At 41.9% G+C, this 17848-nt stretch overlaps 1 protein-coding gene and 1 long non-coding RNA gene across 2 annotated transcripts in view; one reads left to right on the plus strand and one right to left on the minus strand.

The window, feature by feature from the left end:
- The window catches only part of grm8b (glutamate receptor, metabotropic 8b), a 132548-nt gene that overhangs the window by 71746 nt on the left and 42954 nt on the right, over positions 1–17848 (minus strand). The window contains exon 2 of the mRNA XM_061076988.1: positions 16580–16796. Within this exon, the coding sequence (XP_060932971.1) occupies positions 16580–16796 (217 nt within the window). The remainder of the gene's footprint in view (positions 1–16579; positions 16797–17848) is intronic.
- Positions 10139–10784, plus strand: LOC133009477 (uncharacterized). Its single transcript, XR_009680544.1, has 3 exons — positions 10139–10219; positions 10339–10432; positions 10524–10784. It is a non-coding gene; the product is annotated as an uncharacterized LOC133009477 (long non-coding RNA).

Genomic DNA, 17848 nt, shown 5'->3' on the forward strand with positions numbered 1-17848 from the left:
AAGGTTAAATTGGTATTAATAAGGTAATGACACTCTAAAATGCAAGACAGACCCACCAGGAGTAAAAACAAACAATTATTTCACTCTCATAATATTTAGTGAAAACTTCAACCAATAAAATTCTTCGGACCGAAGGACCTGTCTGTTTGCTGCATGGACATGCAGGTTTTCCGTCTGCTTCTTGTGGCGCATTCGGGCCCGCGTCATCAAGGCATGTGAATGTAAATGTATATAACTTACCGAATCCATTGCTTTGGTAAACAAAAACTCACGTGCGTGCGCGGAGGCAGTAGATTGTAAGTCTGCTTGTAAATAAAGTTTCTTCAAAAAAACACAGCGGATGGGAACGAGGGGGTGGGGCATTGGAGGAAGGCGGGATGATTTGAATGTGCTGTAATTCTCAAATGCAACAAAGGTAAGAGTCCCTTTAAGCACTGAAACTGTTATTCAATGTTAAATAATTTGAGATGGGTTAGGTTGTATTTATTATGAGATGAAGAGGGGTTTTTTTTTATTCTTAAAGACAAAAGTTTTGGTTTTGGCAACATTTAGGCACTGACAGGTCCGTATCGATTCAGCCCTGATATAAGAAAAAACCCATATGACACCCAAGCCTATTGAAATCTCAATAATAATCCAAAGTTATGTGAATTGCACACAACTATTTTATTTAAAAAATATGCAATGAATTATCTTTGCAGCAACTGTCAAGACTATGCCAGCTGATAATAAGAGAAATGTTGTGAAACCAATGGCTACATGGAGAAAGGAACTGACAAGTGATGGCAGATGTGTAATGCTCAGTGGTGATGTAGCGTAAACATCATTTAACTGAGTAAAACCTGTGTTAATGGCAGGGTAAGGGTCATGTTATTCCTCACGAATCATCCTCATTGAGAGATGAAACTGGACATGACTCTGATTGATGTTTCTGCTTTTCATAGTTTTCAGAGGCTTTTCCTCCTGTTTAAAGTCTGCGAGCATGACGTCTTTTTCACTTTTTGTCTGCGTTATACACATCCTGCCACCTCTGCAGTTAGGACAGCATGGGGCAGGTCTGTCCCCCACACAATGGTGATGAAATTCACAGCAACAGCTCATCACTATGACTCAGTCAGGACCTGTGTGATACTTGTCAAGGTTGTTCCATGACAGGAAGAAAGAAATCATTTATGCCTTGTTTTATAGGAACACACAGACAAAGTGTAGATCAAGCTCATTAATTCCTTTCGATTCAGATGACTTGAAATAAGAGTCATCCAACACATTATTAGACAAATTCAATAAAAGTATATAATAGTAATACCGTTATACTGAATTCGAACCTAAAGCAGATATGGAAAGTAAGGCAGTCAAGGTTAAGATCCGGCATCGCAATGGTGAGAGCTCACATAATTTCAATTGAATTTTCCTGAAGCGCTTCTCTCAGCGATTTAATAACATTTTCAGATGCTACTGGATTAAATTTGTTATATTGTGGTGAGCAGGCGGACCCAAATACAGGAGACAAATTTAAGTGAAAAGACAACGAGATGAACAATTCAAACAAAGGCTCTTGCTGAAAAAAAGCGCAGCCCAAAAAATCTAAATGAAAGTATTCATTATACAGAGACAAATTAGGAAAGGCTCTGGCACACACAACCGACATGGGACGAGAGAAACAAAGGGAAGCAGAGAATAACAAAATGGAGGCAGGGATGATGAACACAGGTGAAACACACCAGGAACAGGTGAAGACAATTACATTGGCGGGAAAACAGGACTCAGGCAGGGAATTAAGTTGGAGACACACTCCTCGTGCATAATTTCAAAATAAAACAGGAAACAGAACTCAGAATGAACACGGACCCAAACACAAGTGAACCCCAGGTAAATATCCATAAACTTAGGACTCCAAGACCAGAACCAAAACAGTCTTGCAGTCTTTTTTTCAAAAGTTCATCGGTACAACAGTAGAATCTTGACAAAAGTACGATATTCTGCTGGATTTGCTTCGTCCGTTCATAAAGCATTCAGCTATTTCTGTCTACCCCATTGTTTTTAGGGAGGTCCTAAATACACTACAGTTGAAGGGGTGTTTGAAGGGCTGGATGGCCACAACATCACACAGAGAAAAGGGACAACGCTACCCGAAGGGGGTTGGGCCAAGTGGTAGGACTAAGGGGTTACAGGGCATTAGTCTCAGGTTCAGGAAGTGCCACTTCAAGGGTCATTCCAATTTGTCAGATGGTAGTGATGCTGATTAAGCCACTCACAGCTGTTAAGTGATTGCTTAAGCAAACCCTCACTTCACTTCACTTCACTTGGTAGAGCCATGCATGGCTTGCAACTATAGTCATTTCTTCAGTGCATCAAACTTGGCAGAGATCTAGTTGTCTGTTTTTTCACCACAGGCCAGAGAAACCCAGAGACCAGAACTAGATAGAAGCAAGGAGGGCATGGGAATTACAGGTGACACATTTCTGTCTGAACTAGGGATGTCACGAGAACCGATACCTACGATACCTTTCGATACTAACATAACAAAACGATGCCGATGCCCAAGTTTTTGAAGTACCGTAGGCACCGTCAGCTTTGATGCCAGCAGCTGTTAGCAACTTAGCATTAGCATCGGTGCTGCGCCAGTCGACGTTTACATTCTGAAAACCAAGACGGCAACTGCGGCTGCAGCGTTCGCCCCACCTCGACTTGTTTATTAAAAAGGCACAAAGAGTCGTGTATGGAAGTATTTTGCGTTTGACGCCGGGTTTACACCGGACACGGAAGCAACGCCGCTGCTCCGCGCTAATCCCTAGCGCGCCAGCACATGGTTGTTTACACCGGAAGCTGAAGCGGCGCATGGGAGTGGATGGGAGCCAGCTGTTATCTAAGGCTTGGTCCTGCGCTTACGAGTCGCTTTGGCGTCACTTCAGCGTCCGGTGTAAACCCGGCGTGAGGCAGATGTATCATTTAATGCATAACGTGTCTCACAACAAAGCGTCACTCACATGCGACCGCAACTACCGTATAACCCTCAGTATATGCGCAGCGCAAGCACATTGAATTACCGTATATGACATTAACAACATCCAAATAATGCACTTTTTTTTTACCGTGGTATTGAAATTGGCATCGAGAATCGTGTTATTTTACTGGTATTGGCACCGACTACTGAATTTTTGGTATCGTGACACCCCTAGTCTGAACAGAGCTGCTGACAGAGTCAGTGATTTAAGAAACCTTTGTCCCGGTTTCATTTTCAGTGTGCCGTTGTTAACAAGCTCTGCATTGTTGCAGCACTCACAGCTTCCTGCAAGTGATGATGTATTCAGTGAAAGTAGCTCATCTCAAATCTGCTCCCTTGCACTGAGGACTCTGATACAGAAAGAAAGACATGGCTTCTTGATGGAATCCTTGTTTCACAATTGACTTTTAAATGCACACCACGAAGACGCTGAAGAAGAGACAGAAAATCAATTATTTGATTAAATTCAAAAACTCTAGAACATTGATGGCTCAGGGGGGGGACCGGGTCGTCTCTCCCATTCCATGTGAAAAGGGGCCTTGGGCAATATACTAAACCCCAAATTTCCCCTTACGATTGGGCTGCTAGAGTGTGATATGGGATGCAGAAAGTGTGACACAATATATGTTTGTGAATGGTGGTTATCAACCCTAGAATTTATAAAAAATTTTCTTTACTTCTTAGGTTGAACAATTCACAAACATAGCAGTGTAAAATACTAGAGGCTGCTTTGAAAGGGACCTAACTTAAGATTGAATACATCCCAAAACCATGACCTCATGATAGCTGAGGAATTTTTCTGGCCAGTTCCTTAAACTTACTCTTTTTTACATTTTTTATCCTGTCCCTAAATATTTGTTGTGGTCTGTATACTGGACTTTGTCAGAAACCAGTTTGGGCTTTTCTATGTCGCTTAGGTGTTCTTGTTACTTTCCTTTCACTCAGTCAGTCCTGCTGAATTTAGATCTCCTCTGACTGCATTCTCTCATCAGCTCCTTTCCAGACCATGTTCGATTGGCTGCCTCTAATGGACAGCCAGTAATCTATTTGTTTGAGGAAAGGTGAGCTGCTGACTACAGATGAATCATTTTGCTCTGCTAACTTGTTCTCAAGGGAAGAAAGGTGAAGGAATCCCTGAACATGAAATATTCATCTCCTCATTCTGCATGCAGAGGAGAAGTCGCTTCTCTCCAGGAAACATAAAGAGAAGTAAAATATACCAGGCAAATTGAAAAAGTTTGATTAAATAAAAATTGCTTGTTCTTCTCCAATTATCCAAAAGCAAAACAAACTAAAAGAAGAAATGTGAGATGGGGCAAAAAGTATTTACGTCTTATGTGATAAGGAGAAAGAGAAAAACTGTTTAAGGGATAAAGACGAAGAGAAGGGAAGATGGAAGAGAATGAGGAGCTGTGAGGAAGAGGACAAAGAAAAGCAGATTATCTCCTGCTGGCTTTCACACTTCTCCAGTAAAAAAATGGGAGGTTCTTGCTGCGAGAGAACAGGGAAAATACAACACCATCATTTTTACCATCACTTAATCTGCACATATGCACACACACAAGCACACACATACACACACACAAACACACACAAAGGACCCATCGGAGTAAGATAAATATCTGCTGCCGACTTCAGAAAAAGAAAAGAGCTTGCCTTACTGAAGCATTAAAAGGTTAAATTTGAGTCATGTAGGTAAATCAGGTGATTTCGTGACAGAGGGTCTCAGTTTTCTGTTGACTGCTGCTGTCAATTCATGACAGTTTTATGCTGTTTTTAATTCAAAGCATTCATTCACTATAACTATTGGAGGAATGATATGGTAAAAATCCAGTCCCTAGAGAATGCCTTGCCATTCATCAGTCAACATGTTATACAACATAGTTATAATATAGAGCTGTTTTTGGGGACATAAACTGAATGTAATGAAAATTACAATTAAATCTTCATTGATTTCACTCATTGAGTCAAGCTTCCAATAAATCAAATACAGAAACATTCTTGTTTTCTTTGTAAGTCAATATTTTGCTGGTAATCCTTATTGAAGCTGTGCACAGAGTTGGGAGGTTACTTTGGGTGCTTCCGGTTCTGACAAACAGACAAAAAGCAGCTCTCTGGAAACCTGAGACGAGCCGTGATAACAACATGAGCTGCCACAGCTTTCCGAACTATCACCCGTGCACGCAGGTTTTGAAGAAGAGCCTGTACCTAACAGCTGCTGAGCTGAATTCAGCCTGAGAGAGGTGACGTCAGATAATGAGTGCAAACAGGAGTCAGCCTGCTGTTGGCCTAAAGTTTCCAGCTACGAGCTGAAATATCCCAGTTCACCTGTGTGTGTGTGTGTGTGTGTGTGTGTGTGTGTGTGTGTGTGTGTGCGTGTGTGTGTGTTTGCGAGGAGAGGACAGAGAATCAGGGCTATGGATCAAAAAGAGGGATTGCTGTAGAATATGATCAAATCCAAGGAATTAGATTTAAAGACCACATCAAGCCCCAAATAAAAATGTTACTCTCTGCACTTGTGCTTAATAAAGGTCACCATTCAGGAGTTATCTCAATAACTAAAAAGTACCCGGTAAAGTGCCCACAGAAAGCACTACAGTTGCCAAAGAAACTAATCCACAAATGTCCACCTCCTGTTGGCACTTGGGGAAAAGTCAGGGGATCATCAAAACTTTGTTCATCCTTTGGGCACCATGAATATCTGCACAAAATGTCAGCAATCCAGAAGTTATATTGTCAGCGGTGGAACAACAGGCAGTGGCTACTACAGAGTAAAGTTAATGGCATGAAAAAAACAGAGGTCAGAATCGGTAAGACTCACACATTTATCTGCAGTTTGCAGGCAACGATTCTTTGTTAAACCTGATACTGCCAAATACCATCCTCTTAAATCACCGAAACAAGGCCCTGAGCATCAAATTAGAGTTTGGGGAATTTTAACATAAAAGTGTGTCATTTTATTTCAGCTCAAGTTTGTGAGGTCAAAAAACAGAAGAGAACCGCAGGACTCGGGGCTTCAGGACACACTCAGGAATTCGCTGTTAGCGGGGAACACTGTGTTCACTGAAGTCTTTCAGTCAGACTCAACACGCAGGTTTCAGCTCTGCACTATCAGGGGCTGGAGAAAGTTGCTGAAGTGAACAAACGATATGGAGGAAAAATAAGTTACAACACAAAAACGGTGAGGGATGTGTTGGATAAATGACTTTTCACTCTGGGCTTATTCTACCAGTCTGATAACTGAGAATTAAAGCTTGTCGGACCACTGTAATTATTTTCAATTGTCATTATCATTTCTTGGGTTATTACTTTTATAAGGCTCAATACTCCAGTCAGACTGCCGGACCAGAATTCATAGGGAGAGGGTCTTTGTTCTCTGGGTTGTCACCTTTGCGACCAACTATGCTTACATAAGTATTCAGAATTCCTGTGTGCAAACTCAACTCTAAACAAGCCCTCAAATTTTGATCTCAGCTACATAACCTGTATTGTGATGCAGTAGCAGTCCAAAGACAGACTGGCTGACAGTGGTGTCACAGCTTTTATGACAAAAGTTTCACCTTCCATTCTAGAAAATGTAGGTAATTATTATTTCTGTTCCTTTGGAAAATAAATTAACTTGGTACTTTTCACCTAACTTCTCTAGACTAAAGTTCTCATGCGTTAATTTTTCTGAATCAGGATAAATTACCAGCAGATTAACTTATTCCAAAAATATGTATTTGTCCACAGGAAGAGATTCACCACTTTCACCCCTGAGGTTCAGAGCCGTGGACCCGTTTGCCACAGTTCTGGCCTTATGGACACATAAAGGGGACACAAGGGTGAGAGCTCACATGGACTCAAACGAAGGCCATCGTACATGGGGGAGTGGATAATATTTACAGTGATGGAGCCGCAGGTCATATGAATCCTGTCTATTAACTGGAAATAAGTCTGATTAAACACTTAAAACCAGACGACCGTGGTAGTTGTCTGTGAGGCGGTGACAGTGACGCAGCTGAGCACGCAGGAGGTCAAGGCTCTCCGGAGTTCAGGTCGAGTTCAAACACTTCAAAGACCAATGGGCAAGAAAATACATTTAATCCATGATTCAAAGGATTAGCAAGCTGTGGAACTGATCATTGAGGCATTTGGATTTTTCCTGCAGAATGTTAGTTAAGCGTGAAAGGAGGGGACAGCTCAGACGAGGAGCTTCCAGGAAAAAAATTACTCATTTTCCAGCGATATTATGTAAATGCTCCTTAAATGTATTGCTGCTTCGCCTTGCTAGTGAGCTCAGACTCTCCTCCCTGAGAAACTGTGCGGTCGTCCGCCCGGTGAGCCAGCACAGAACAACCCAGGACAGCTCAGCCTGGTGGAGAGGGGCACCAAGGCAGCCCACCTGGCTCATCATGGTGAAAACCAGAAGGAAAGCTGACTGCCGCTCTGGGACTCTCACACAGTTTTATTCCAGGTGTCGCTAACTGATTAGGAGCTGGGTGGGTCAGCAACTACTCAGAAACTTAATAAAAAAAGGTGCTACTTAAAAGTCCATATTAGCTTCTTTGATTTGATGCAGGTTTGCAGATATGTGTGAAAAATACGTTTTAAAAAAACGATGTGTTGTCTTTGATATTTCATTACAGCATCTTTCTATACCTGGACAGGGGGAGTTGAGGCACAACAATAACTCACACTGTCAGGATCAGACACAGTTGAATCTTTATCTATTGTGTATATTAATAAGAATTGTAGCTAAATTGCATATAATATAAATAGGTAAAAAGAAAGACAAGTGTTCTGAAACTCCATGTGAAGGGGAGAGAAATATTCCTCAATGATGTGTTGGCTACGAATAAAAAATAGGTTAAAAAAAAAAAAAAAAAAGGCATTGACCAAACAACTACAAGCTCCTGATGTATTACGGCCAAACCAGAAGTGCTGACTCTGAACATCCTGACTCGGACACAGGCCATTGCACTTTTCTTGCAGCAGTTATAGTTTGGACAGAACAACACATTAGCTGTGTCATCAGAAACGGACATTGCTTCGATGACTGATCATAAGGACGGTCATAATTTTTCTCTTCCTTGCCTCTACAGTGGAGGAAGTAAGGATAAGACTTTTAGGACACTAAAGTGCCTGTTCTAAATCTACCTGTTTGTAATGTTGTGTTTTCTTGTCCTTTCTTAATGCTCTGGAGCTACTTCGGAATTATTCCTTGTCATTGGTGAGTCCTACTCAGTCCTTAACAGTTCTACAATATACTGTCACTTTTTAGTGTTTGTGTGCTGGACGTTGTGTGCCAGATGGGAAATGTTGAAGTGTCGTACCAGAAGCGGAAAATTATCGTATTTTGAGGAAAATTATCTGGGTCGAGATTCAGAAAAGCACTTGTTTTGAAACCCTTCTCCGAAATATGCTGTCCCCCTCTGTCGTTGTGCACGTCAATCATCACAAGCATGACCTGAGAGGAGATGCGTAAACACAGACGTGATCCATATTTGACCACACAGATTACAACTGATACACTGCATGAAAAGAAGCGTTTGTGTCAATCTGTGTCGCAGAGAAGTGTTGGCACATCCTTCGGTTAACGACTTTCACACGTATCTGCAGGCAGCAAAGGAAACGCTCAGGGTTCCTGCAGTTGTCAAGCCTGTGAGCTGTTGAGATTTGACCCCCCCTGCTCCAACTCCTAGAGGACGCTTTCACATGCAAATGACAATGCTCTGAGCTTCACAAATGCAAATCAGTTTCCCTGAGAGCAGATAACACCAATGTGTAAGAGGCACCAACAAACTATCTGGCTGAGTAAACCAGGCTTAAAATAAATATTAAACCTGAAATTTTAAATTGTTCTTAAGTAAGTTAGTGTACTATAATGAATTATATTGTATACTACGAACAGAGGTCAATGCAGTCAAAAGAAATGAAACAATGCACTTTATTTCAAATTTTTATTGTCATCCAAAACAATCCTAAATCTCAACAACTGTACAGAGTGGCATGATTACAGTCACTTTTTCAATTGTGCTAGTTAAATGCACAGAGGATTTGTTAACCACACCTCTACCAGCAAAGAAATGGTGCTGGGTTTGATCATCTGTGTCCTGTAAGCTCCAAACTTCTACTGGCTTTCCATAAAAATATCTGTCCTCCCAAAATACTGGCATTGAATTCACATGTCAATGGCAAACTAAGCTGTTCCATGAATTATAAATGGTACCTTTTCACCACTACTTTCAAAATTGCTATGAAACATTCATTGATTTAATGATTTATTTTTTCAGTGTAATATTTAATCCCCCATGGACTGCACAGTGACAAAACACAGCAGCCGGCTGTTTGGCTACAACATACATCTCCACTCAGTTTGATTATTATTTTAAATATAAAGAAGACACAATATAGAGCTTAAATTCCTTCATAATTTGAACTTCAATTGTCTAATTGTTGTTATTAAACTTTCTCAGTATTCCATTAAAACAGTCAACACTTTTATCCAAAGCGACTTACAATAAGTGCATTCAACTATAAGGTTACGAACACAGAACAGCGTGAATCATGGGTGTAAATGTACAAACACCACAAAAAATAAACCTGGCCTCAGTCACATACTCATCCTATATGAAGTAACCGCTGCTCACGTCACCCGCTCGCGTCATTGGACTCGATGGACTCGTCCAATCAGAGCCTCGTAAACGCCGTGCAGCAGCGTCGAGTGTCCCGCAGAAAGGAAGCGGGTCGTGTTTAGCTTGTCCCGTACGAGTGACTCTGTTCTCGGGGTAAATAACTTGCTGAAGTCGACACGACGCTGTTCCCTGGAGGAGAAGATGAGTGCGTGGGAAGCAGAGCCGCGGGGCCGGTGTGGACGAGTCGAGGCGGAGAAGACGGGCGCACAGTCCCTGAGTTACGGTGAGAGCTAAGCTAGAGACGCCATGCTAACCACTAAGCTAACTGGTACATCTGAAAGCATGTCCGCCACTCTTTGGGATAGCGAGAAAGTTGCTAAAATACGAATACAGCATCGAGTGCTGGAGCAGATCTAGTGCATGTGTAAATATGTATGAATTACTTAGATGTAACAGTTTGTTCTCGTTAAGTTTTTTCATCAACGTGACTTTTTTCTGTATGTTTTCACAGCCTCAGCCCCCCCCACACAAACAAAGAGGCGTTAGGCTGAGACGCTGAAAGTCCGGATTTAAAGTGCAGAAAATTAAGCCATTGAATGTAAGTAACTGTTTATGAATTGTTTTGATGTTTTTTTGCTGTGGATCTTCCAACGGTGATGCAGCGCGGCTATTTCCGTTTATTAATAATAAAGTCATGTTACATGTGTTGTTTTCCAGCTGCCTGTCCATGACGTACAAAGACACACTATGAGCCAGTATGATCCGACCAGACCTTACATCAGCATTGAGGAGTTGTCGGAGAAGAAAGAGGGTAAGGTTATATTCATTAAATAATTTTCCAGTTACATGTAAAGGTGTATGTTGTCATTGAACTGTGCTAATTTTACTGAATGTGTTTACAGCTGATTGAAGCGGGACAGATGACATGGATCCATCCTTCCACAGCCAGGAGCCCACCGACCTGTGTCCCACACTTCATATAAGACTGGAAGCTACACTGGATCTCACAGCTACACACCACAACCGTCTACACACTGGAGAAGATTCAGACAGAGTCCCACAAAGAAGTCATGACCCAGAGGCTGCAGAGAAACATTTCAAGCCTCATCTGAGTTTTTGTACAATATTTTTGCTGTATGTAAATAAAGCTTTCACTCCACATATACCTTGTTCACATTTGTTCCCTGTACAATATGTTCACCTATAGCATCACATGAATGTTTAGTTTTAATTAACTGCAGTGCTTTTGGTAAAGGCTTACTTATAAATAATAATAAATATTAATATATACATTTTTATTATAAATATTGTGTGGGAGGGGCTTACCCCACGTGCGGAATGCTGTGACCCCACGTGTGCACTGCAATGACCCATAAGGTGACCAATAGCAACACTTCTACCAGCCAATCACGAGTGACATTAGTTTCAAGGGTCTGTGGTTTCCTCCAATGGTGAGTAGAGAGAGGTTCTAGCCAGCGGCTGGACTCCGATTCATATGCTAATTAGATCACACGTCGCGATCGGTCCGCGAGGCTCAGCGAGCCCTCCCGCGGCTCTCTCCTTTGTTCTCCAAATCCCCCTTAAGGTCCGCAAACGCCGATAGACCCACCTTGTCTTCACTGGCGAACGCCGAGGTAACATCATGGAAACAGTTGGTTACAGCAGGGGATTAGGCCTGTCCGTAGAGGTTCACTGTGACAATAATACTGCTTTTCGTCTAGTGATAATTCTAAGTGTCACAAAATTGTCAAATTATTATACATGATGGCAACACTGGACCACAGCGTCCTTACACACACACACACACTCCTGCAGCTTTGAGTGGAGCGAACTTCCCAGCAGCCCAGAGAACCAACTATGACATCACAGATTGGGCAGAGGTGACCTCCACCGGTCAATTGTCCCAAATAGAGCTCTGCCCCCCCCCCTCCTCAGGTTAACTCAAGCCTCGACCTGCTGCATGGCAGAGAGATCACAGTGTTTCTAACCATTCGTCTATGAAGCCGCTCGCCGCAGCAGCTGTTGCCATGGAGAGGATTCACGGGGCATGGGCGGCAGTGATCCGGTGTTATGCTGCAGCCATCAGTGCAGGTCTCAGTAGACCTCGGGTTACACACATCAGTAACATCTGTTCACATCCCAGCAGCTGGATCATCAGGTCAGGGAGGAGATCCTTCTTTCATCCTCCACCACCTTCTCCTTTTCTTTTCAATGCTTTCTGCAGCATTTCTGTCCAACTCTCCTTCAGCCGGCTTTCTCCCCTTCTACCCTGTCCTTCCCTTCTCAACTCTACTCTTACTTCCTTCTCCATCTCCTTTTCTCTTATATCTCATTCACATCTCCTCCTCTTCATCTTTCACTTCTCCCTTCTTTCCTCTTCCAACACCTATTCTCCACCCCCTGTCTTTACCTTATTCCCTTCTCCATCTTCTCCTTCCCTCTTCACCTCCTCATTTCTTTCTTCACCTCCTTCTTTCCTCAATCCCAAATCCAGTATCATCATTGCCTCATTTCCTTCCTTTTCTCTTTTATTTCATCCTTCCTCCCTTTACCGCTCTGCCTTATTTTCCTTCACTGTCTTTTATGCCTCCTAACTTACACTTAAGCGTCCTACTCTACATCTCACTCTTCTAGCTCAATCATCTTTTCGTCTCCTGCCTTATCTATTTTTCTGCACCTCTTTTTCTCCTCTACATTCTCCTTTTAGATTATCCTCCTGATCTCCTTTCTACTAATCCCTCCATCGCTCCCGTCTTCTATTCCCTTCTTTCCCTAAACCACTTAAATAGCCGTGACAGGAAATAGATTTACAGCTAATTATACACAATGAGGCTTTTCACGCCAGAATGAAATATGGAAGCTAATTAGGTATCGGCTCTAATCAACACATCTTCCCTTATCATGTCTGTTCCGTGTGTTGGGAATCTGCAGCAGCTTCACATGCAACTCCCATTGATATAAATATGAAACCCAGTCTGCTAATGAATGTTTTTTCCTGTGTGTGTGTGTGTGTGTGTGTGTGTGTGTGTGTGTGTGTGTGTGTATGTGTTTGTGTGTGTGTTTGTGTGTTTGTGCGTTTGAAGAGACAAGTGGAACAGCATCAGTCATGAAGACTCACTGATCCCACAGGAGCCACAGCTGCTATCTGCACAGCATCTCGTTATTAATCTGAATCTTTTAAACTCCGCAATCGCAGCCATTCTTCATGATTATTGCTGCAGCCGTTCTCAAACAGATTACACCAGTATCACACGCCCAGTGAAATATGTCTGTGTTACAGCTTCCTGGTACAAAGCACTGTTCGTGGTGACGCAAGTCTAAGGGAATTCTTAGAAGTATGGTCTATCTAAGAACTTCCCACGTTTACGACCCAGGTGAAAATAAAATTGTTGAAGCATCTCAGCCCTTAAGAGGCGACAAAATGTTAGGAGGAGGACTTCATAGTGTGATGAGAAAAGATGAGTAAAGGACCAGGATGAAGTCTGAGTCAGTGTCACTTATGTATGAAGAAACTGTTCATGTGCCGCAGTTAGACAACAGCACATAGAACCAGTCTTCACACAACCAGAAAGAACGAGGTGTTAATCTGCTGCAGTTTTCTCTCACACCTGCTTCTTAACAGTAAACACTGGTCAACCATCTGCTTGGTTTATCTGCTTCTTTTATTTGCCTCCATCGCTGTTTTCTTGTTTGAGGGATTACAGTAGATTTACACGCATCACTGCTACATATGTAGACTAGTCAGCAAGCTAAGCCGTTTTCCCTTTGTTAATATGAATATGTTATACAATTAGCAGCATGGTATATAGATGTAAGCAATTCAATAGAACAACCCAGCATGTGAACTACATATATATATATATATAGTAGAGCTGTCAGTTTAACGCGTTATTAACCTGACTGTTATGGTTCATGGTTTCTGAAATAAGAAGCCTGAATGCTTTGTTCACAGCAAACTTGAAATTTGTTTAATATTAAGCCAGGGTTTAACTGCACTATAGGCTGAGTCCTTGTTTACCTGAAATGTGCACTTTATAATTTTATTTTGTACTGCCCTGTTTGGCAATGTTGTTTTTCAATAAAATAAAACATTTGCATAAAGCAAGCCAATCCACTTTTCCATGTTGATAAGAGTATTAAAACGAAAAAAAAATGGTGGAAAAAAGATAAATGAAGGGACATTTAGAATAGATAAAAATTTGTGATTAATTGCGATTAATCGCGAGTTAACTATGACATAAATGCGATTAATCGCAATTAAATATTTTAATCGTTTGACAGCACTAATATTTAGATATATATATAAATTCAGCTTACAATTTATTCAACTGAGATATTAATTACGTCCAATAGGCTTTTTCTATCAACCATTTATACATTTTAAAAGAATGTGTCATACTGAGAAAGGAGGAAACCCTCACTAGGATAAAAGTTGCTAAGATAAATAATAAGAAAATAGTTTTTTAAATCAGCTTAGAATCCTTGCTTTAAACTGTTGGGCTCATGTAGAAGCAAGAGAGGGAATTGTGAGAGTTTGTGATTATGACCCCAGGTTTCCAGTGGTTCCAAAGAACATCACGGTCACTCGGTTCCTCTAAGAAACACTGTCTGGCACTGCCACCCCTGCACATAAGGCAGTCACAGTCCAGACTGCTCTTGTTTTTGGTCCCTTGATGGTGGACTGAGCTGCTAAATGCTGCCACAGCAGGGAGGGCTCCTCTCAGAGAAGTGTTGTTTTCTTTGCCCTAGAACGGAACCCTCTCTAGAGAGGCCGCCATGTTTTTTACAGTAGCCCAAACTGGACAAACTAAACCTTTTGATTTTTAATGACAATTGAAGGTTACCACAGGTGTGTGTGTGTGTGTGGGAGGGGGGGGGGCTTCGTTTCAACATGCACTTTCACCACTAGTTGTCACTAAATCCTACACACTACACCTTTAACACATAAAATGTATATTATGTATTGTGGTAGTTGACCATGCCACAGGGCTCCCCCACACACAGCCAGAGACAAGGGTGCTGCTTTTCAGTATACTTTTATTGTTCTTTTCACACACGTCAGAAGACCTAAATTAACAGATTTAAGGGGCCTAGCTTTGCAGATCAGTCCTTTCTGGTTTCTCTCCTGTCTGTCCTCCAGTGTGTGTGTTTGTCTTGAGTGTCTCTCCGCATTCTCAGGCCTGCTTGTTTCTCTCCCCGGGATTCTCTCTGTGACTGTTCCTCTGAGGCAGCTCAGCCGCTGCCTTGTAAACCTGAGGATCAATCAGCTAACAGCTCTTACCTGCACTAATTGATCCTCTGGTACAGGTGAAGGTTGCTGGGGGGGGCCTACTACCCCCCCCCCCTTATATACTATAAATACTCAGATAATCTGGTATCTGCTATAATAAAGGGATTCAAGAGAGTTGTTTGGAAGGATAAACATGAGCTGCAACATGATGCGCATTAGGTCTACAATCATTACAGTGATACATCGGGCTACAATCTGTGTTACTGAAAGTAATCTGAACTTTAAACATTATGCTTTCTAAATTCACAAAAATAGAATATGCACAGAGTTTTGCTTACCCAGAAAACAAATCACAGTTTCTTATATACAGCAAATGTTGAGTTCATAAAGACGTGTTTTCAACAGAAGTGTAACCAGGAGGGTTCCTGAGACTTTAATTTCTGTACCACTTGGGTGTGACCACAGAGCTGTTACTGTGTCCCACTCCTGTGTGTAATGGTCATGGTTAGTACATACTTAGATAATTAGCAGGAGCTAGATGGTTTGCTCCACTGTGGGCTAAGAAACTGCTGCTGTAGCTGTGATAGCTCATTTCTGGATAGTGGGAGGAAGTCGTCAGCTGTTGTCTATCTTTATATACAGTCTACTCTAGGAAACATCTCATCATTGTGAAAGCAAATTACAGGAGGATCCCAATCTGTCTGAAGTTATGGTTGCTGTTAAGGATTATAGGTTATTAATGAAAAATATATGAAATTCGATATGCATCTACAAAACCCACCTAAAAAAGGGATAACTTGTCTTGTGAGATGTCAGTGTGCAGCTCACAAGTAATACCACAAACACAACTGATTACACAGAACAAGTGTTAGCATGTATCGCTACCTCAGCCGGTGCCATCCACACCCCTCCCACTTGTCTACAGTACATCTCCTATGCCAACAGCTGCAGATGGAGAATCAGCCACAGTTGTATCCACAACAACAGTTGACACCTCACTGCCAATAAGCCACAGTTGTAGAGGGAATGTTGCAAGTGTTGTGCAATGAAAGAGATTATTCACTTCATGTGACATTTTTCTCCTTATCAATTTGTTCCCCTCATCAGCTTTGATAATTATTTTATACCAAAACCACTGGATATTGCTCAAGAAATATGGGACGTGACAGCCTGCATTCTCAACTTCAATGAGTTTTACAGTTTGCTTGTTTTTTGTCAGCATTTCTTCATGCATCATCATGCAAGTAGTCTGAGAGAAAATGGGAGGGTCTGCAGCTGCCAATCACAACCTCTGATTCATCCACTAAACACACAGCACACACACACATATAAGCACTAACACACACACACACACACACACACACACACACACACACACACACACACACACAGTGACCTCCAACAATTGTAGACAGTAATGATTTTCAACATGTCTATCAAATCTATCAAAATATCTAAATATTATAATTGTATATAATTATATTATAATTATTGTAGGAGCTTGTCTGGAAGCGAAAGTTGGTGTGATTACTTCACAGTGACCAGTCGAGGTGAAAAATCAGCTTCTTGAGTAATTACATCTTGAGTCAGTGAAACGCCTTCTCCTCCTGCTCACTCGTCACAACACACCGAGCAGAATCGTACAACTAGTTTAATCACCAGCAGCCTGAAAATCCCAGCAGTCAAGCAAACTATAGGCTCCAGTACGAATACCTCAAGGTTTCCTACCTGAATCCCTGGAGATCTGGACGAAGGCCTCTACGCCGCTCTCGCCATAGGTTCCCTCGGAGGCGAGCGTGGACACGTAGTTCCAGCCCATCGCCGTCACGATGTCCAGCATGGCTTGAGCCTGGTAGGAGTCTGGAGGGACCACGCGGACGAAGAAGTCGTAGCGGGTGTTGTCGCTGAGCTCTGGAGCTGTTGAAGCGTAGCTAATCTGAGGAATCTGTGGGGACACACAGGGGGTAAATGTTAGTTTCAAACTATTGGAATAGTATAAACATTGGCACAGTGTGGCCTTCTTTAACCCTAATAAGAAGAAAGAAAACAGAGACAAAGAAAATCCTTGACATAGAGACTTTGGGTTATAACACTGACAGATGAAGCTCCACCTCAATAGGCCTAGGACTACACCCACACATGCCTACCAACATGGGGCTAAGTGCTGGGAAATATCCACTTCAGTGAACCAGCAGGCTTCTCTTCTTTTATCACATTTGCACACAGGGTAAACCTGCTCTTGGTTTCATGAAGTCCCTCTCTAAGTTGCCTTTGGAAAGTGGAGAATCACATGATTCACCATTTACAGCACCATCATAAATGTTTCAAAAGTTGTTTTGTTGAACATGTGCTTATGTTGCAGCGATTCTACGCTTGTCCCAGGAGGGTTAAACCAGCCCAATGATGCCATTTAACAAGTCTCTTTCAGAGACATTGACCAGGCCATCATAAGCAATAATACTTTATTTATCAGTAGTAGAAATTGCAGTAAAATATGTCATTCTACAGTAGGTTGGAGGTGATTCAGAGAAAGTGTCAGTGTGTGCTCCCGAGTAGGGTTGGGCTGTTAAGGTTTTTCCTGATAATGGTGCTAAATTGATACTTTTAAATGGTAACAATGCACAGTTTAATGAAACAATACTTTTTTCTTTAAGAAAAGCTCTAAGCAATGGTGGTTCATTAAGATTGTTGTGTTCTTCCCATCTGCTGCAGGTCCCAGTTTTGGAATCCTTTCACTTGCAATACAATTATTTCGACAGTTTAGCCTTTAGCCTTCTAGCTGACTGGAGGCTAATGTTCCGTGCTGCCAGAGCCATGTAGAGAGTATATGTTCACCAGGGTTTAGAATTATGTTATGTTTATGTTGCCTGTAAGCACGTTAAAAATATCATTCCATTGGTCAGGATTCTGTCCAAAAGGTACCGGGCGGTCGTGTAGGAACAAGTGTCCGATTGGCAACAGATTTCAGTTGCTACTCTATCCAACAAAGAGCATGGG

This window comes from Limanda limanda, chromosome 8 (genome assembly GCF_963576545.1).
Source record: "Limanda limanda chromosome 8, fLimLim1.1, whole genome shotgun sequence".
Taxonomy (NCBI): Eukaryota; Metazoa; Chordata; class Actinopteri; order Pleuronectiformes; family Pleuronectidae; genus Limanda; species Limanda limanda.